At 33.9% G+C, this 22,855-nt stretch overlaps 1 protein-coding gene across 3 annotated transcripts in view; it reads left to right on the top strand.

Moving 5' to 3' along the window:
* LOC126734965 (uncharacterized) overlaps nucleotides 1-22,855 on the top strand; it is a 202,465-nt gene that overhangs the window by 25,691 nt on the left and 153,919 nt on the right. For 2 of the 3 annotated variants that reach the window (XM_050438831.1, XM_050438832.1), the window contains exon 1: nucleotides 4,582-4,819. The exons of the other annotated variant lie outside the window; for it this stretch is intronic. In XM_050438831.1, coding sequence (XP_050294788.1) covers nucleotides 4,762-4,819 — 58 coding nt within the window. In that variant the 5' untranslated portion in view covers nucleotides 4,582-4,761. Of the gene's footprint in view, nucleotides 1-4,581; nucleotides 4,820-22,855 lie in introns of those variants that run through there. 3 annotated transcript variants of the gene reach the window in all.

Consider the following 22,855-nt stretch of genomic DNA (forward strand, 5'->3'; position numbering starts at 1 on the left):
TATAATTAATTGACTTATAGTATTTTAAAGTTTTAAATATATAGAAAGATCATTAATTTTTTATTCATTTGCTTTTTGAAAAGGTCAACATGATTTTTTAAAGAGTTTTGATTTTTACTTAGTGTATATATGGTGTATATATTATAACTGTTAATTAAATCTTTTGTTAATGACATTTGCATATTTATTTCTTTTTTATATGTATTTTGACAATAGCGTAATTTTTCAATTATTGCGTTGTCATATCTTTCTCCATCATCGGAGTCCAATTTACCAAAAAGCCATTTTGACGTTTTACCTAATATATTTACTAAACCTCGTTTTTCACGGCTATGTGGTTTAATATTATTAAGTTTAGTTTTGATTTTATTAATAAAGTAGCTAGCATGTTTAAGCAGATTTAATGTGTTAATATGATGTAAAAGTAAAGCGTTAATAATATTTGTTTCATTACAAGCGGCAATTAAAATTCTAAAATTATCTTCTAGTTTAGTAAGTTCTATCACTAATAGGTTAATTTCTATATAATGAAGGAAAGCATGTTTACTTTCAATAATTCTCGCATTTCCTAGCTGAAATGGGAATAAAGGGAATTTGATTGGGGTTATGATAGGATTAGTCGCTATCACTGTTGTCGATAATACTTGTAGAACTGCGAAGCTCTTCTAAAGTGTCAGGAGGTTCATTATTTCTAGGGAAAAGAAAGTGTTTTTTAGGTTTTTGTAACATAGATTTATGTACTTTCTTGTTTTTAGTAATGATTTTATTACCTATATCTTCTTGAACGTATTCTATTTTCTTACGCGCTTTATCTTAATTCTCGAAGCGGATTTATCGGTTACAAAGATTTTTGATCCTGATGGGATATCTATGGGGGTTTCTCTGTTTTTATTTTGTTTTTCGTTTAAACGTAATTTAGTATTGAGAGATTGCTTATAGATTTCGTCATAGATAATTTTTAATCGGTCTTTACGATCATTAACATATTTATTTATTATAATCTTATCGGTTAGGTCAAAAGGGTCTAAAGCGTTTGGACGTCCATTTAAGACATCAAAGGGCTTTTGTTTAGTAACGCTATGTACAGACAGGTTGTAACCTGTAATCGCGTAAATCTGACTGACTTAGTCTGACTTTATCAACCTTTTATGATATAGGTCAATGTGATACATGAATTTAGTTCATTCTCGAAGGCCTAAAATACCATCATAATAGTTATGAAAATCATAGAGTATGAAATCGATTGAATCATTTGTTTGTAATTCTGTAAAGACTGGAATATTGAGTAAAGAACTTCTTTTTCTCCAACTCCGGTTTTTAATATCGATGAAAATTGGTAAATTTTGTCGAGGAAATATTTTTCAACGATGGAGGGTCGTAATATTAAAGGATGACAGCCAGTATCTATTAATAGTTTGATTGGTGGGTTTTGAATTTCGATGTAAGGAAGGTTATTAGTGACTTGCCTATTTACTTCGTATGTTATGTTAGCATGTTCGAAGGGTTGGTAATATGAAAATTTTCATTATCTACTTGTTGGTCTGTAATAGGGAATAAATTCACATCATAGGAAAATTTTGGTTCATATTCCAAATCGTTGTAATCGGTTGTAACATTATTTCCATAATATAATGTTGAAAATCTATATATATATATATAGATTTTCAACATATATACATATATATATATATATATATATATATACTATTTACTTCGTATGTTATGTTAGGGTGTTCGATATATATCAATATATATATATATATATATATATATATATATATATATATATATATATATTGATATATATCGAACACCCTAACATAACATACGAAGTAAATAGAGATATATATATTTATATATATATATATATATATATATATATATATATATATATATATATATATATATATATATATATATATGGGAAAATCTTTAATTTTGTACATATTATATACATATAAACAAACGGCAAAGCATTTCTAATAATAATCGTCGCGGCAAGCCGCCAAAGGCAATAACATGGAAATCGAAGCGTTTTTAAGAAACGGCTTTCTTTGCGGTAGTTCCAGGTATTCGAGTTCGAAGCCGAAATGTTGATGTAAGAACAAAATATATATAGATTTTCAACATATATACATATATATATATATATATATATATATACTATTTACTTCGTATGTTATGTTAGGGTGTTCGATATATATCAATATATATATATATATATATATATATATATATATATATATATATATATATGGGAAAATCTTTAATTTTGTACATATTATATACATATAAACAAACGGCAAAGCATTTCTAATAATAATCGTCGCGGCAAGCCGCCAAAGGCAATAACATGGAAATCGAAGCGTTTTTAAGAAACGGCTTTCTTTGCGGTAGTTCCAGGTATTCGAGTTCGAAGCCGAAATGTTGATGTAAGAACAAAATCGGGGGTTTTTAGTCTCTGTTTAGATTTGAGTAGCGAAAGTTGCGCGGCGGGACGTTAAAAAATATTACGACGATAACGACGAAACGACGTTTATATCTTAAAAGTTTTTCCCGAAAAGACGGAAAATCAAGAGACGCTTGATTTATTATCGGGAGTGCTTTTATCTGTCTTGACATCATAATCTAGACGGGGTTTTGGTGTTATGATTTATTTAAGATATAAGACGAATAAATTTAAGAGGTTACTCAAGACGTGAGTACAGAAGTATTCTTTCTTAGATGTTTATTTCAAATAATCATCCGTTGTTCATGTTGGTTTGGCTGTGTTACCGCTGTGTCGAATCTTTGTTAGATTGTTTGTGCTGCTGTTTGTAAAATCCGTATAACTTTTGACTTTATTATTAAACCTTATTTAATTGATACCAGAAACTTTTATTATCATAACCCTAGACATCGATAAATTCCTACATATATATATATATATATATATATATATATATATATATATATATATATAAAACGATATATAATAAACATGTCAATAGTCCAGTTACTCTTATTCAGATTTGTTGTGCATACATTATGAAAATTTTCTTAATTGTATGTATTAAACATTTTAGTATAATATTTAAGTTTTGTTAGAGAAAACTGTTGCGGCTGCTTTTAATATTGCAAATATTAAAGAATTCGTGCAGTGGTTTGGATATTTTGTAATATTATTAGATTCTAAATTTGATATTCTTACTCTTACCTTTGCTGAACAAAAGTTGTTGGAATTTTTTTTTTATTGATACACCTATTGTTTCTAAATACTGATTTGAAAAAAAATGTACATAATAACAAGAAACTAAGCAAACAAAAAACTTTTAAATTTTAATCCGAGAAATAGTTAATTTACAAATGTGCAATGGAGGTGTTAGTAATTTAAATAATTTTTTTAATCCGATAGTTATCGTATATTATTTAACATTACTTTTCTTACCTACCTCTTTGGTTATCTCTTCCTATTAGAGGTCGTTCCAGTAATGCCTTAAAATTATTTTAAACACATAAAAAATTATCTCTTGCATGAAGAGCTTTGAAAAAAACCAACTAGATTCTTTAGAAATGTTAGAGAATATGTATTGTCCTGCCATAAGACTATAATGTTAAGAATAAATACAAAATCTTGCGCCGTAAATAAAAGAACAATTGAAATACCTGATGAAAAATGGTGCAAGCGAGTTCGAAGGAAGATTCATACTATAAAGCATCAGGAAGTAGAAAAATACTAAGCCTTAAACAGTTCTCACATACACACATGAATTCTTCAATTGTTGAAAATACCGAATTTGGTCTCTTCTTCTAACATAGTAAAAAAATTCTAGTTTTTTAAAATACGTCGGCTTTTTTAAACGACATATATAGTAAGTATCTATAGATACTGTATTATCATTCTTAAAAAAATCTTAATTTTTCATCCGTAGAAACGGTGTTTTTTTACCCTCCAATCGTCGAATTTGGACTCTTCTTTTATCATAGTAAAATAATTATATTTTTTTCTCAAACGGTATATCCAGTAAGTCAATAGAGATATTGAGTTATCATTCCTAAAAAACATCTTAAAATTGCAATCAAAACAACGGTGTTTTTTTTTGCTTTTTAAATAATAAACGACTTATATCGATTTTGAAATAATTATTTTCCGATTAAATTTTACATAATTTTTTTAATTGTGCCGCCATAACAAAATTAGTAAAGAGGAATTTTAAGCGTTCAGAAAATTTAATCTAATGGAAGTTCTAATGCACCTAAAGTTTTGCATGTGTTGAGGAAACTATCAATTTTCATAAGCGCCGCCAATTTTCATTGCCCAAACAATTTATTTTTAAAGATTTTCGGGGCGGACTGTTTTGTCTCAGACACCCTATATATATATATATATATATATAACACAATATATAACAGCATATATATATATGCTGTTTATATATAATATATATATAATAAACAGCATAATAGATACTCACTTTTTCATGGCGACGTTCAAACATGTAATTTTTTATCACTTGGATAAAAAGTACGCTCCTGTATATACGATTTTCTATCTCATGCAAAACGACGCCGTGGGCCCAGAATCAGACGCGTCGCGACGGCCACAGACGCTCCACACCCTTTGTCTGAGCATCGCGTTTTATTCCATTTTATTAGATCTGCGTTTTCTCCGCCGATTAGACCTTTTGTGTATTAGGTGGTTGTTTGTGGAAGTTTCTTCCTGGTATAATAGTGTTATCCTCACAAAATATTTTAATATTTTAAGAAAATGTCCAGACTACAATGATGAAAATTAGGTTTTTGCGCTTTGTGATTCTTGGGCTTTATGTGCTCCATATAGGTAAGATTTTTTTCTATAATTTTGTTGTTTGACGTCAAGTCAAGTTGTTTGATGGTCGATTATATTTTAGTTGCATTAATTCATTTATATTATTAAACATTTCTGTGATATAAGTATATTATATCGGATATTATCCACATGGTCTTTCCTCCCAGCCCCTAATTAACTGGGTTATCAACCATTCTCTTCCAGGGATTAAATCTATACAACCGTGTGCCCTTTAGTAGTGATTCATTATCTATAAGAGTTTTAACTTAAATAACTGGGGTTTTATAAGAATTTAAGGAGACTCTTTCCATTTTTCATTTTAGGAGCTTTTGATCTAGTGATCGTATCTTAGGCCCTATAAGTTTAAGAAAAATTAACGAACACTATGATTAAATATTTTACGTAAATTCAATGACGTATATATCAAACAAATGAGAGTAATTTTCCAGAAGATATGACCCAAACTTGGTCTTTTTAAACCATCTTTTTTACATTTTTTTACATCTTTTATACAGGTATTTAACAAAATAATAGATATAACGAAAAAGTGGAAATACTCCAAGACTCTTAAAAACTTTTTTAACGCAGTTATAGGGTGATCATCTGTTGATTAACAAGTTTATCTATTTCTCTGATTTTAATGACATATCCTACAATATTATAGAGGTATTTGGCGCTTTAGTTGAAACTTGTCTAATACTAAAAAATATAAGTCTAATAAGATGCAGGCACATACGCCTAAAACTATTAGTCAAAAATATGAAATGCTGTTATTCTATATAAAAGCCAGTTTTCGGGTAGAATTTTGATCACGGTCAATATTTTCGAATGAATTTAATTTTTTATACCTTGGCATAGATTGTCTAAACTTATTGTTTTAAATTTAACTGACACTTTCTAAAATACTTTAGGTAATTTAATTAAACAAGCATTTTCTTTGCGCGTGATTAAAAAAAAAGCGCGTGATTAAAAGTACAATGCATGTAACCTAGCTGATGTCCTAACACATTCGGGACAAGCTTCTATCAAAATATGTAAAAATATTCCAGATATTCGGTTTAAAATAAGAAAATTGTAGCAATTGCAAAATGTTTGGTGATTGAATAAGTCAAAGAACGAATCCTTATCCATAACAAGTTTCATGTGTTTACCTTAATTTTGAGCCACGATAGCTTTAGGCTATACCTGTACTAGGTATCTAAAATGATAAATTCTAGTTATGAAAGAAAAAATATTTATTTATTTATTCATCAGAAATTTTCAAATTTACAACAAATCATTTGCAAATAAAAGTACTTTAAATTCAATGAATAATATGCCACAGATTATTTTACCCATTGGGCTTAAAAAATATTCCTATATTAACATAAATAAATATCTAAAGCAATAAGTTTATTATTATTTATCTATTTATGTATATTATTATAAATCTGATTACCAATGTAGTGATAATGTGATATCGTCTTTAGATCACAGAGATTATGATATCCTTAGTTGGGACGGCAGAAAGGCACCCCAAAACAGATCCTTACAGGTATGCCGGATAAAGACATGGAAGTTGAGAAGGTCTAACAATTAAGTTTTAAAAAAAATATATTTGCCTACAATGTTTCCTATATTTCAATGCTTGAAGATGAAACATGTTCCCAATCGAAATATCTACACACCTACTTAAAAGCCATCAACTTAATAAACTTTCGCTAGACTGTCTCGAGCAAGTCAAAATGATAATTAGGGATCAGGCACCGGAAGCATACTTTAAACAAATATAACATAACAAGTATAAAAGTGATTAAGTACAAAAGTATGTACACATACATAAAATGTGTAATACATAAATATTTTTAAAATCCCTAACACTGTAGTGTTCAAATTATAAGCACAGCTACTGTTCATCAAATAATTATACTGAATTACACAAACGAAAAAACTCCGAAAATTTATGCTTAGGATGGCACTATCTTAGAAACAAGATTATTTGGCATTAGTATATTGTTTTTGAAAAAAAAAGGAAAATAAATTAGGTGTTTATGCTTTTGCGCTTGCAATTTTTTTACATGGCTACACTGAGAAGGATAGTTGATAAAAAGATTATTTTTAATCCGTGTGTATTTGAAAATACTATACATGGGTTTTGCCTATTGGAAATAATATTTTTTTGTACAAGGCCTGAACAGAACAAGTCACTACAAATACTTCAATGAAATCACTATTTTGAGCAGAGGGGGTCTTTTATTAAAATCCCCAATGTCAAAATTAGTTTTGGATCAACACCCTGTCGATGATAATTCGATCGGTCACTCTTTACCATAGGTGCCGAGTTTTGTGTCTTTATTGGACAGATACACTATACCTTAGGGGTTTTTGGAAATAATACCAGTATGTTCATGCTTAAACTAAATAATATAATGAAATAAAAAACATGCATTAAATCACAAGAGGTAAAAGGCGAGCGGCAGCCCTTTTTGGTCCCTGCAAGAAAGGTTTGTTACTATTTAAGCAAGATAAAAGATCTCAGAATCTCGTTAGATAATTTCCACAAGAAATAAAATAGAATACTCACAAAGAGAAATAAATGTTACTTGTTATAAAACATAATTCGAAATAAAACCTTAGAGGCGTTATTAAAACTCCGTATGTTCGAAATTCACTTGTCACTCAAATAAATCAAAAACACTTTTAATTTCTTAGAGCGTCTTAGTTTAGTACAAAGAATTTAGTTTTTGAAGGGTTAAAAAACTACAGCCTTGAGAGTCTTTATGGGGTTATCAAGTTGTCGCCAAAAATTTAGAAAGAATTTACCTTGATTGTCGCTGAATAAGTGAGTCCACCATGTACACAATTTAATACATCATAAAAAACAAACAGAAGTAAATACTATGAATGACTATGCAATCGAACAATAAAACAGTTAACAAAACTTGAGCTTTCACGCTTAAAATATTTAAGAAAAACTTAGAAATGCTCTTCTTTTGTCGAGCTATTAGAAAATTATCATAATGCGTAAATTAGAGCAGGTTGTTTACAACCACACAAAGGTTAAAGGTACACACGTGTTTACGCGCCGAGTTCTCTGGACCAAGTCGTCCCTCTCCCGTCACAACACACTTAATCTCCACACTCCTTTTTTTGTATTCCCGGTATCGCGGCGGTGGCTTCTGCTCCATGCTATGCTATACAGGTATGGTTTTCACAACATACTCCCCCTATTGAAATTACCAAATTTAAAAAAAATAAATAAAATAAGGGATATGATAACTAAGCTCAATATTTTTTTTTATATTTGAGTATAACCGATTGCTGTCAGAAATAAAAATTAACCCCATATTCTTTACTTTGTCCTACACATATAACATCTCAAACAATAAACTTAGGTATTTACTTAAAAAATATGGCCTACGTAGAGTCATTTAGTATTTGCGATTCAGGAATATCCGTCTGGGGAAAAGGACATACTTTAGCTATGCTTCGGGGACACACTATCTTTGACAACTCTAACCTTCCCATCTGCTCCAGAGATAACCTTGAGGATTCTAACTAAGGGCCATCTAAGAGAGGGTGTATCATCATCCTTTAAAAGGTTAAACCGTTTTCTTTTAGGTTTCGTAACGTCTGGATCCATTTGGGGCGGTTTTGGAGCCTACTAAGATAATCGACCTTCCAACGCTTCCAAAACATTTGCTGAATTTGTACAAGTCGTTGCCAGCGAGAAAGTCTATTTTATAAAACATCAGCCACGTCTTTATCTGGGTAAGCTGTCAAGTTGGTTCCGATTAAAAAGTCCCCAGGAGTTAACATTTGTAAATCATTTGGATCGTTAGAGATTGGATAGATTGGCCTCGAATTTAAAATGGCCTAATTAAGAATTGTGTAAAATTCTTCTAATTCTAGTAGTGTCTCTCCGACCAAGCGATAGAAGTGATATTTGGTGCTCTTGACAGCGGCCTCCCAAATTCCACTCCAATGTGGCCTTCTGGGAGGGATAAATTGAAATTTAATTTAATTTTGTGCTTAAAAACCGTGTATGGAATCTGAAATCTTCTTTTACTTTAGAGAAAATTATACAATTCTATAATTTGATTCTTAGAACCAACAAAATTAGTAGCGTTGTCGCTAAAGATTATATTAGGATTCCCTCTCCTCGAAATGAACCTTTTTAGAGTGAACCTTTTTAGACTTTATAGAAAATTTTTGGTTAATAAACTGGAAACCAACTCAATAAACAACATACAAACAAAAATGGTAACGTAATGGGTGCCTTACATAGATTCGACGATTTTAAGAGAAATAGGCCGCCGTCCAAATCAATATCAACCCTACTAAAACAACGAGATTCCTGTACCTTCCTGGTTGTGCTATAAAACAGAAACAAATAACAATTCCTGGTTATTTGTTTAATTTCTCTAAGACCATTCTGCGGCCAAAATCACGAAAGTTTGGCAGTACATTTTGAGCACCAGAATGTTTCAACCTTTTTTCTTCATCAAATAACATCAAAGAAACCGCTTATGACAGGGTAAGAGAAGGGGCTGTGTTTGTTCGAAGAAAATATTAGCATCATCCAGTCTACCACCCATCCGCAAAAATCCATCAACATCGAGAAGAGGTTTTTGTTTAATTAAATGCTTATCAGTTACTGTATAAGTACTTTTCAATTGTTAAATCTCTTTAAAAGAGTTATGCTTGCAGCACCTTGACTATAGAAAATACTAAACTTTTTAATTGGACAATATCGAGGGGAACAACCCGAATAACTCTTTTATTGGCCACATTATCTATCATTATCTACAATTATCTACAAACCACTGTATATATGCTAGGACTACTCATCGACACTACTCATCGACACCAACCAAAGTTGTCTTCCTTTCTTCGGGAAGCTGATTTAAATTCTTTACATTTTCACTTGCCACCATAAATCTAATTCCGGCACGTCTTGTGAAGGTACATCTCAAAAAGGTAAGTCGGCTGGATTCTCAGCTGACCTAACGCGTTTCCAAAAAAAATGATGTAGTCAACTCTTGAGTTTGTGCCACACAATTTGACACAAACACAGACCATCTAGAAGCAGGAGACTGTATCAGTCCATAAAAATACAAATTCGATTTTCAAACGACCTTTATAAATTAGCATGAGCTTGGTCACCATTTGTACAAGTGACAACATGGCACACAACTCCTTTCTTGGCAATGACACCGTTTTTAGGAGGGCAACCTGATCTAATTGTGTAAAAACACTTTAAATAGACACAGGAGCACGATTCCTGCCATAAGTAACCGTAGCCAATTCCAGGCATGTTAGATCCTCTCCTGAGCTCCACAAAATGTTGAGCAAAAATCTACGCTCAGGATTAATGAAAATTTGTCAAAACATCTTTTCGATATCTGTTGATGATGTTAGGACCTATTTGAAGCTTCGAAAATGACAAATATCGAACAGGTTTCAGGTGCAACCTGAAACCTAGTGTTTTGTGTGTAGTTTAAAGACGTCATTTAGGCATCGTTTTTGACGTCATTTAGGCAAGCACCTGAACTAGTCTTGCAGGACGCATCGAAAACAACTCTCAGCTTGTTATACTGTCCGGTTTAATGAGAGCGTGGAAAATATTTATTTTCTGTTAACTCATATGTAAGCGAGAGTGGAACAGACTTACCACATCCCAAGGACACATATTCATCGATTAACCTTTTGTACTTTATTATGATAGTCACGAGAGTTTTTAAACTTCTTCTTAAGGGTTTGAAATCATTTTAGAGCAATATTAAAAGAATCTTCCAGCTTCCTTGGGGAATTTAAAAGGCCAGTCAACTTGGAAACGCCCATTAGGTAAAATTATCGAGGTTTTATTGAATATGTCCTCTACCAAGAAACCTCCTACTTCTTTTGAGTTAAAAGTTCTCGGCAATTTCCTCGACCAAAGATTAAATACTATCTGCCCTAGTGTTGAATTTTCGTCATTATTGTACAAACAAGGACACACTTTCACTCTGTCTAGAAGTAAAAACATTAATAATATAATATATATAAAAACATCAATAATAGACATCTGCCCCAATGAGAATATCTATTTCATCGGGCTTAGAAAACTGAGGGTTTGACAATGAAATTCCATCTGGAATTTGCTAGGAGGAAGTGTTAATTTCATGTTAAGGTAAGCGACAAGTAATTGTCCGAAGAACAGCACAATACACTTTAAATTTCTTTTGCCTATGCACATTTGAGTGTAAAACTATATCTATCATTTGTTTGCATACGTTAGCAGACAGGGCTACACCTAAAGCTCTGTTTTCTTATAATGTAGGGTACAATTTAACTTTTTAACCAATTTTTCAGTAATGAAGGAGTTTTGAGAACCAGAGTCTAATATAGTCTGTCTTATTACCTTATATACCTTTTCTTACCACCCTCTTATAACTTATATTATAATTTGTTGATTTTATGTTGTGTGCTCATGTTATTGTCAGAGCAACAATGTCAGATCACTTCTTAATAACTTTGATATTCTTAAGAATCATGTGGCGGGCCAGGACTGTGGTGTTATTGGCATAACGGAGAGCTGGTTGTTTCAGGGCATTGACGATCAGGCTACTTTTATTGAAAACTACAACTTTGAAAGGCAAGATCGACACACTAAAGGTGGTGGGGTTGGTTTATATATCCACAACACATTAAATTACTCAATTATATACCGCGAGTGTGCTGATGCAATCGAGCATTTATGGGTTATTTGTAGGCGGCCAAGGGGAAATTTTAGTGAATTTTTGTCAATGTTTGAAGACACTTTAATAAATCTTAACACATTATGTGATAAAATTTTATGTTTTGGGGACTTTAACGTAGACATGCTTAAGTTGGGTCGAGTAGGGTTGATGACTTAAATGGGATTCTTGATACTTTTGATTTAAAACAGTATATTTCTGACAAGAGTCTCTAATGGTTCGTTAAATCTCCTCGATCTAATATGCTATAATTCGGATAATTTAGTTGACTTTGGTATTATAAATATACATATATCGGATCATTTTTTAATATACTGTAATCTACAACTAAATAAATTAAATAAGGAAAACAATATGTTTTCTTACAGACCTTTGACACGAATTAACTTTGATAATTTTCAGATGGATCTAGAAGGTGCACACTGGCATCAAATTTATGATACTGAGGATATTGATGAAAAAGTGTCTATCCTTACTAATTATATGCTTAATATACTAGATATTCACGCACCTCTTACTGTTAAAACTTGTAAAAATAGACCTTACTGTCCTTGGATTACTGATAATATAAAAATAATGAAGCAACACAGAAATCGGGCTTTAATGCGCTTTCGAAAAACAAAAAATTTGGAACATTGGAACTATTATAGGCAGATAAGAAATTTTACCACCACCGCCGTACGTCATGAAAAAAAGGCTTATTTAAATAACAAATTTCAAAACTGCACTACTCGAGACAAATGGAAGGAGCTTTATAAATTGAATATAATAAATTACAAATCTAGACAAATTCCCGAACATCTAAAAAAAGTCGATTAACTTAACGACTGGTTTAATCATTTAACTTCTAATATTACACCTCCGACAAACGAAACCTTCAATTTCTATAAATCTAATCAGAAGTTTCCACCATTATTTTCTTTTACACTAGTGGATGAAAATTTAGTATCAAATTTAATTATCAAACTTAAATCTAAGGTGTTTGGGCCTGATAATTTAAACACAACATTAATAATTCTTTTTTGTCCATTTATAGTACCATTTATTACCCATATTATAAATAGTTGTTTGTTAAACTCGTACTTTCCAAAATCTTGGAAGTCTTCTTTTATTATGCCACTTCCTAAAAAAAATAATCCCTTAAATTAAAATCCCCGACAAAAACAGTCGGGATTTCGAAAGGGATTTAGCTGTGTTACCGCTCTTACTGACGTCACTGATGAGGTTGTCGCCAGTTTGGACAAGGGTGATGCAATGATTTTAATACTGCTTGAGTACTCTAAAGCATTTGATATGCTAAATGACGAACTTTTGATTAATATTTTACATTATTTCGGTTTTAATACTACAGCTACGAAATTAATTTTATCTTTTTTTAAATGATAGAATACAACGAGTTTTAATTGGAGAAGATAAGTCTAGGGTGGCAATAGTAAGGTCTGGCGTCCCACAGGGTAGCATTCTGGGTCCTTTGTTGTATAGCATTTTTACGTCGGCTTTTATGGATAAATTGCGATTCTGTAAATACCACCTCTACGCCAACGACACACAATTTAATTTGTCATTTAATGCTAGTAATATTGAAAGAGCTAATTTTTGTTTGAATGCTGACCTTGCTTTAGTAAATAGAGTCTCGACAGATCATTCTCTTAAATTGAATCCAGCCAAGAGCGTGGCAATATTATTTTGTGGTGATAATAGCAGAAGGGCAGTTTTGGAACATATCCAGCTAATTCTTAATGGAGAACTTATCCCTTTTCATGTCTCAACTAAAACTCTAGGCCTGATCATAGACGTCAAGCTAAAGTTCATAGATCACATTACAAGTTGTCTTAAGAAAGGATTTTCAATGCTAAAAAAACTTCACAAGCATAGATCTTATTTGTCAAAAGAAACAAAAACATTTTAATGCGACTCATTAATTTTATCCCATTTTAATTATGCAGATACACTATATGGACCATTTTTATACTGCGCTAACTCTGCAAAAATTCAAAAATTACAGAACTCGTGCATAAGGTTTATTTGTGGAATTAGACGTAGGGAAAGGGTATCACATAAATTAGTTGATCTTAAATGGCTTAATATGTTAAATCGCCGAGAGTTGCACTCCATATGTTTTTTTATAAAATAATGAAATGTAAAGCACCACCATATATCTATAATAAGCTCAGATATCGTACTGACGTTCACAATATAAATATTCGCAGGCATGACCTTTTGTCTATACCCTTAAATAAGAAAGAAATTTTTAAAAAGTAATTTTCTTACAATACTGTGTCCAAAATTAATAAATACAAAATTTGGGATTTTTCTAAATCTACATCGGCTTTTAAAAAATCAATAAAAATGGTACTTTCATCTAAACAAAATAATATTTAATGCATTGAAATAATTTATGTTATTTCTGGTTAATACTGACATCTCTGGTAAATCAGTCGCCCTGGTTCTGCTCTCTTTTGTGTCGGGATTCCGTGTTTGGATCTGGCGCGCGTTTGGAAATATAAATTTTTATATGTATATTTTTCTCTACTATAAGAGTCTACAACAGAAATATAGTCAATATACCTGCCCCCCTCGTTCCTCCTTCCCTGCCTCCTATTAGTAAATAATAAGTGAGCTAGGATAATTTAGATTTCTTTTCTTTTCGGTTAGTTATGGCTGAGGGTATGCATGCTATTCGTACAATTTATAATGCGGTTCGCGACTTTTTTTTTAAATTATAAGTGTAATATTCAAGGTCCTAACAGCTCCTTCTTCTGAGGGTAGCTGAAATATGACCTTTATTTCCTCTTTACAGTTACATGCTGAATTAATACACACTGATGGATTTTTTTTTCTTTGTAATTATATTGTAAACTTATTTATATCTATGAGTGAGCATATGTAATATCTTATGAGGAAATATAAACTATATGTTATTATTATTATTATTATTATTATTATTATTATTATATATATATATTCATTTGAACGATTTCTCAAAGATTGATGAAATATCGTGTGGTGTTGGCGAAAACATACCGCGCATGTCCTATCCGATGAACATTGAAAAATACCATGCTTAAAACTTAAACAGTTGTTACAATGTCTCTTTGAGCTAACAAATTGTTGTTTTTCTTGAGGAGAAAAAGTTTCTTGAGAGAGAAAAAAAAGTTATAATAAAAAAAGGGAAAAATTATTCGAAATTTCATAAAAAATCCTCCAGCGCAAGCGCATCGGATCCGGCTCAAAGGACCAATATTTAGAGCATAGAGGGTCGTTTATTAAAATCCCCAATGTCAAAATTAGTTTTGGGTCAATACCCCTTGGGTCAATGATAACCCGATCGGACACTCTTTACTATAGGTGCCGAGTTCTCTGTCTTTATTGGATAGATTGTATATCTGTCAAGTTTGATAAAATCGGCGAAGGCGTTTTTAGTATACAGGGTGTGTTTTAAGCCAACTTTTGCACTCACACCCCCCACCACTTTATTTTTAGAGTTACAGCAAAACTATTCAAATAAAAAAGGTTTGGATTAGTCTCTACTTTAATAATCAGCTATTTTTTTGTTAGGTTAATTTAGCAAAATTTATAGAAACATCAGTTTTCTAGATTAAAGATTGCAGTTGCACCCCCTAGCGGCCATTTTAGAAACTTGAAAATATTTTCCAGGTCATTCTCTTGGCCATTTTAGTAATAAATTTTTTTATCGCAAGCTTCTACGATGAATAGTTTCCCAGATACAGTACCTCGCATTCTTATTTGGCCACCCTGTACATAACTCGCTGAACTCTACCATTAGATAAGGTTGAAACCACTTTAATGCATTATGTTTAAGGCCTAACCATTCTAATTTCCTAATTAAAATATCTCTACTCACGGTTTCAAACGCTCTCTTAAAATCCAAAAACACAGCAAGTACTAGATTATCAGAGTCAAGGGCCCTGAGAAAATTATCAACTATATTAATAATGACAGAGTCACATGAATGATTCTCACGGAACCCCGATTGGTTAAGCACAACTATTTTATTTATATTACAATGTTCGAGTAGCTGTTCCTTAACTGATACTTTAAGGAGCCTCTCATAAATAGGTACGGTGTTAATTGACCGAAATTCATTACACAATTTAGTGTTTTGCACTTTTGAAACAGGAAGAGCAGTAGAAAGTTTCCAGGCTTGCGAAAAAATCCCAGTACTTAAGGATGTATTGACAATATCTAAAAGACGATCACCTACAACATAACGAACATCGCAAAGAACCTACTTAGAAATGCCACTCTCCATACCACCAACGTTTTTTAGATTTTTAAGTATTTCCTTCCTGTTAGTCATAGAAACTTTATTAAATTGTTTCAAGGTATTCTGGACTGTAGGTAATCCAATGAAATATGTTTGCCCATTATCTTCAAGAATAAGATCAATACTATTCACGAAATAGTCATTAAATCTATGTGCAATATCATCGTCCTGTGTAATGATTTCAGTTTCAAACTTTATTTCATTAGTCATGCTTTGATTTTTTTCCTGGCAAAAGCGTCTTCAGATTTTTCCAGAGTTTTTTTTGATTATTTTTATTTTAATCTATGGTCTGCGCAAAAAAACTGCCCTTTTCCACTCTTATCTTGCTTACTATTACAAATGTTGTCGTTATTTTCTATGGTAGCCTTTTTATATAAACGATCCCTTTCCTGCATTTGCTCCCTTATATTTTGAGTTATCCATTTTTTATAGACATATTTCTGTTTCTGCATAATTTTAATCCTTGGGCACATGCTGTCAAGAATTGTTCTAATATCTGTGACAAAATTATTAGCTAGTAAGTTAATATCTGAACTATTTCTATTCCAATTTTTTGTTTATTCAATTTATAGATTTTCAAAGACCTAGTATAACCTACTATATCCATTGGCTATTCTTTCGATTGGTCTATACTCTATAGAAATTGATATAATAGAATGGTCACTAATTTTACGAGTTTGATGGGCTTTATGCGGAAGAGATTTATCATTTGAAGTGAAATAATCAATCATAGTCTGACTTCTTTGGACTATTCTAGTTGGAATCTTAAAGCAAGATCTTAGGCTTCCAGTCATTTACCAGTAAAATAATGTTATCTTTGTTGTTTAGATAACCTTGGCAATTAAGATAAACAATGTTGGTGTTAAGTGCAATATTTAGGTCTAATTGCTACTTAACATATTTATTCCTTTGTAACTCTTTAATTCGCTTATAGGAATCACAACTAGTTATATCATAAGAAGCGTGATTGACGTTTAGCCTAAGACCATACTTTTCATTAGATACTACACAATTGATACACTTAACGCTACTTACATTACATTCTTTAACATCATGGGGTCCACTACACTTTACACATTTTTAAAACACCTTAGAATACTATATTCGTTGAAGACAGGACAACGGTTCCAACCAATGGTCATCTTCTGTTTTTCAATAAATAATGCTTACGTGGTAGCATCAACTTCCAAGATCATATTAAACTTTTTGCTTACGACTTTAGTTTTTCTCACAATTTCAATTTTTCGGTTTGGAGATTCTGGAACATTATTTTAACTCTATATTTTGGCCAAAATTACATGATTATCTGATAGCTTGTACTCAGACTGATTAATGCCTACCACCTTAATTCTGTGCTCTAAAAGTTTTGGTACCTCAACACTGTAGTTGTTACCCATGTTGTTCTGGATCTGCGACTGAATCGCTGGAGCGCTTTCCTTCTCATTGTCTTACTTAATGATAACGCCGCCACTTTTAGTTGCCTTACCTAGCGATAAACCGGCTCCAATAACAGTAGGATTGACTTTCTTTCTCACATCCTCCTTCGCTTTACGTCTTTCTCCGGACACTTTTGTTTTACAACCAAAACTTTGCTGTAATTTTTGGTGCCTATTGCTGCAGCATATGACAACTCAGAGTTCACACTTGATGGGGTTGTTGACGGGTTACATTCCTTCAGGCTGGCAATTTCATGTTTGAAATTCTGGTTTTCCTTTAAGAGGAAATTGACTTTTTGATTTAACTCGTTAGTTTTACTGACTAAGAGCTGCAAGGTGGCCATAATATTTCCTACATCATCTAAATCGATAACAAGATCATCTGTGCGGCTTCTTTTCCTAGCGCGCTCTGTTTTGTATGCACCATCACTAAATGCATAGGGACGATTCACATTTCTATGTCGATTTTCTGAAATGAAACGATGAAATGAAAACCGGGCATGTCAACATTAACACACTTTCCATGATAATACTTAGAACACCTGGTACATTGTATTATCGACTTAATATCATCAAATACTAAATTACATTTAGCACAATTACTTCCTGGATCATCATGATCCGTAGTACTTCCTCCAGCCATCATTACATTAATCACCATTTCAAAATCACCCTGTATATGAAATAAATATAAGTTAATTCAAACAAATACTGTTTACAATAGAAAACCCGTTAATGTAAACACTGCAATAATCACGTACATACACATACTATATTTATGTTAGATATCTATTCTGTGATGAAATAATCAAGTACATAACAATTTTACCGAATTGTTTAAAATAATAGCTCTCATGTTAATCAGGTCTATTTTCTTAGCATTTGTAGTTTGAGAAGTATTTTGGTGACGACTTCTTCTGTTAGAGTAATATATAATAATTATGTCGTCTTAGATTTGTTTTTAGGTACATATGTTAGTAAATTGTAAGAAAGTAATTGACGAATATCAAGGATTTTGATTTCACGGTCTTGTTTCTATATTGCTGGTGAGATTCTAAAACGGCATAATAAATTATTTTTAAGTGTAAAATATTCAAAACAAAATTCATAACATTCTGTAAATTTAAGTAATTGAAATTTTAAATTTAATAATTAAAATTTTCAAACGGATCTCTCAAAATCATAAACTAACTCTTTTTTTTTTAAATAGTATATTATAAAATATATATAGTATATTAAAAAATATGATTTGGGGGATTTTTAAATAATATTTTTTGTCATTATAATGTAAAAAGTTATTACACTGTATGTAACGGATTCAAACAAAACTATCGGGAATGGAAAAGTCAATAAACAAAAAGTCGAAAAAGTCTTAGTAATTTTTTTATTACTTTGTTTATTACAAATTGAAAAACAGTTTTTCAACGAAAGAAATATCCATGGCACTTGGCTTACTTAATGTCGATAGATAAGTTTATTTATTAGGAATAGTCAGGAGCGAGGTCAGAACGCAAAAAAAAACAAAAACCTAACTTTACAAACACTTTACTATTTAGTTTAAAATTTACAAACAATAAAAAAATATAACAGGTTTATAAGATTACGGAAGAAGTTCACTTAAACTAAATATCCACAGATATCAGCATTGAGTTTAGGCAATATTTAAAAGCATTTATTGAGTTGGATTATTTTATAGGGTCTGGCAGCCTACGATATGTTTTCACATTTTTGGAGATTTATATTTTATTTGATTATTATATAAAGAAATGTGAAAAGTGTTATTATACCTATTAATTCTCTTTTATTTAAGATTTTTTTCACAAAAAGTTGAGTTTCCCTAAAAACAAACCTCATACTTTAAAGTAGACTTAACTTAAGCATAATAAAATATAATTATTTCTTAAAACGTTAAAATATTTGTGAAATTTAAAATAACTTAAAAAAAGAATCTAATCTAGATATGACGTTCACTGAGTACTTTTTCTATGTTAAACATAAATCAACATATACTTCTAAAAGTTAACAGAGTCCACACTATATATTGCTTCACCATTTACACCTATTTTTAAAGGCACACAGTTTCTTTATCGAGTATGAAACCAGGTATATTCAGGTATAAAGAATTGTAACAAAATCAATTCTTTACATAAGTTAATGTTTCGTTACTTTCTTTAGCAAGCATTCTATCCGATTTATTTGATATTAGTACAGACGTGTCGCCCAAAAAACATATTTCAAGCCCATAATACAATAACATTCGGCAATTTATTGACAAAATTAAAAAAAAAATGGCCCAGCACGGAGCCCTGCTGAACACCGATATCTGTATTAATTTTTCCGTTCTGAGTTCACTTTTACTGCTTGCAGAGTAATAAGTAATATAATATAACATATTGTGGCCTACCAGAATGATTCTACCCAATTAAAAGATTGGTTTCTAAAACTATAATGCAATTGGTTCAAAAATATTTTATCATCTACGCAATCGAAAGTCCTGTTAAGATCACAAAATACCCAAATTGGACTCACCCGAATCAATAAACTCCACAAATTTCTTGTATAAACTGCGAGTAGCTGTACCAGTGGATTTACCGTGTTAAAAACCATGCTGTATTTCATGAATTAAATAATTTTTCGCTGTATACAACGATAACCTGTCAAGAAAGCAATATTCAAATATCTTAGAAACAGAAGGACATGTAGGCCGATAGATTTTTTAAAGATTGGTTTAATTTTACCTATTTTCAGAATTTCTGGAAAAGCGCCAGTATCAAATGACACTTTTCCAGTTGAACAAGTTAATTAAGAACACAACAGGACATTGAATTGACGAATTGAATTGACGAAACAGTGGGCTGCCAAGGCAGTTGTGCATATAGGTCTCCTGATGGACCCGTCATGCCCCACCGGGGGTTACCAGAGCCCAACGGCCTTAGAGAAACCTATAAGGCTCTCTGGTCTGAAGGACTTAAAGTCGCTCGGTACACTGAAAGTGTTACTCAAGTATTTGAACCTGGCGCGCGTGAGTGCTGGGCACTCCCCGACTACATGGTCAAGGGTTTCATCCTCCTCACAGCACCATCGGCATTCCGGGTTGTCCGCAATACCGATAGTATGGAGATGGCTTCTTAAGTGCCAGTGACCGGTTAAAAGACCTGTCACTAGCCGAATTTCGCGTCTTTTTAGGCGTAGTAGATTTTTGGTGAGAAAGGCAGAGGGCCCACCTATGTGCGCTTTGGCCTGTCTCATACCAGGGGACTCAGTCCATCTTCGGTGGGTCCACTTGTCCAGCAGACCCTTCATTGATGCGACCGCAACGCATTTGGCGATACCAACTATGGGTTCCGGCCCCATCGGCACATTCGCGGATCCCAGTCTGGCAAGAGAGTCCGCTTGTTCATTACCTGCATGGCCTGCATGGCCAGGTATCCAGACGAGCTGGACCCTGCATCCAACCTGTACCAGTTTTTTCAGGACTTTTATGCACTCTAGTACAAGCTTGGAGCTTACCTTTGCGGCCGTGATAGCCTTAATGGTAGCTCTGCTGTCCGAGCATATTGATACGACTGTATTGCGGTGTCCGCAGCTTAGGATTTTCTGTCCGCATTTTAATACAGCGAATACTTCGGCCTGGAAGACAGTGGCGTGCTCCCCCAGCGAGTATGCCCTACTGGTATGTGAGATCCCACCAATAAGCCCTGATCCAGCTCTGTTATTCATTCTGGAGCCATCTGTGTACCAGATGGTCCCCCTGTTTAGCAATGCAGGTCTGTTGGAATGCTGCCACTCCTCTCTGCCTGCAATATGCGTCACGAATCCCTCGCAGTCCACAGTCACTGGAGCCATGCAGTTACTGCCCATCAGAAGGAGAGGACATTCCTGTATGGCCCGTGACCAAATTTTTGCGTGACGGGTCTCGCCAGCACGTAGTTCGCCGAGGACGTATAGCCTGTATGCAGTCCTCATTGCCTCGAATTGCACAACGAGGTCCAGAGGCGGAAGGCTCAGCAGAGTCTCAAGCGCTCTAGTTGGCGCCGTCCGCATGGAACCCGTTATGCTGAGACATGCAAGACGTTGGACTCTGTCCAGTTGTGCGCGAATTTTCGCTTTCTCAGTACATGGCCACCAAACGATAGCCCCGTATGTGAGAAGAGGTCTCACAATGCGCGAGTAGATCCAGTGGAGGATCTTAGGAGACAGACCCCAGGCATTGCCGAAAGCCCGCCTGCAGGCCCATAGCGCGCAGGTGGCCTTCTTCATTCTGGTGTCTGCATAATCATGCCAGGAGAGTTTGGGATCCAACTTGATTCCCAGAAATCGAACTGTCCTGGAGTAATGCAGCTGCTCGACACCTAGAGATATAACAGGGGGCGTGCCAGAGTTACGTCTCCTCGTGAATAGTAGGAGCTCTGCTTTTTTGGGGTTAATCCTGAGACCTCCCGAGAGGCACCATGTGTCCACCATACGCAGGGCTCTCATCATAGGGCCCCGCATTGAGACGGCGTCTTTCCCTGGGCAAAGGATTACCAGATCATCAGCGTAGGCCTGTGTGTATAGGCCAGCATTGTTTAGAAGATTTATCAGGCTGTCGACCACAAGGCACCACAAGGTAGGGGACAATACTCCTCCCTGCGGGCAGCCCCTAGCCGCCAACGTTTCGACAATCTCGTTGTTGAGCTGGGCAGATACATGACGTTTCGAGAGCATGGCCTCTATCCAGCTAACCAAACAGGGTTCTGAGCCGCGGCTCTCGAGTGCTTGGCAGATTAATGCAAAAGGGGTGTTGTCGAACGCCCCTTCAATGTCTAAAAACGCACCCAGACAGGCCTTGCCACTACCCAGAGCGCCCTCCACCTTCCTAACGAGGTGGTGTAGGGCCAGATCCGTGGATTTGCCCGCCTGATAGGCGTATTGGTGCACATGTAGTGGTTTGTTGACCAGGATGCTTTCCTTAAGGTATCGATCAATCAGCCTCTCCATCGCCTTCAGCATAAAGCTGGTAAGGCTGATAGGTCGGTACGATTTGGGGTCTGTAAAATCGCTTTTTCCGGGTTTCGGAATGAAGACGACTTTCACTTGACGCCATGACTTTGGGACGTAGCCCTGAGCAAGGGACGACCTGAATAGTCTGACTATGTGTGGGGTTAGCATCCATGCCCGGAGATTTAAAGGGAGGGAATGTCTTGATTGCCCATTTCACCCTCTCGTAGGTAATTATTCTTCTAGCAGTCTCGAACTCTAAGCGAATCGGAGCACGAGAACAGCTAGGAGGATCGCGAGTTGAGTTGGAGTCTGGGAAGTGAGTGCGCAGCATGACCTCCAGTGACTCCCGCTCATTGGTAGTAAAGCCGCCATCTGGAAGTGACAGCGACCCCAATTTAGTTCCAGGTTCCTTGGACAGTACTTTGCACAGTCGTGCTGCGGATGGTGTATTTTTAACATCATCGCAGAACCGCCTCCAGCACTGTCTTTTGGAGTCCCTGAGTGTCTTTTTGTATTGCCTTTGAGCTGCGTGGAACGCATCCCAGTCACTGGCAAGCTTAGTGCGCTCAGCCCTGCGAAGGAGCCGACGCGTATTGTCACGGTGCTTCTCCGTGTTCTTGTT

Source organism: Anthonomus grandis, chromosome 4 (genome assembly GCF_022605725.1).
Source record: "Anthonomus grandis grandis chromosome 4, icAntGran1.3, whole genome shotgun sequence".
NCBI lineage: Eukaryota > Metazoa > Arthropoda > Insecta > Coleoptera > Curculionidae > Anthonomus > Anthonomus grandis.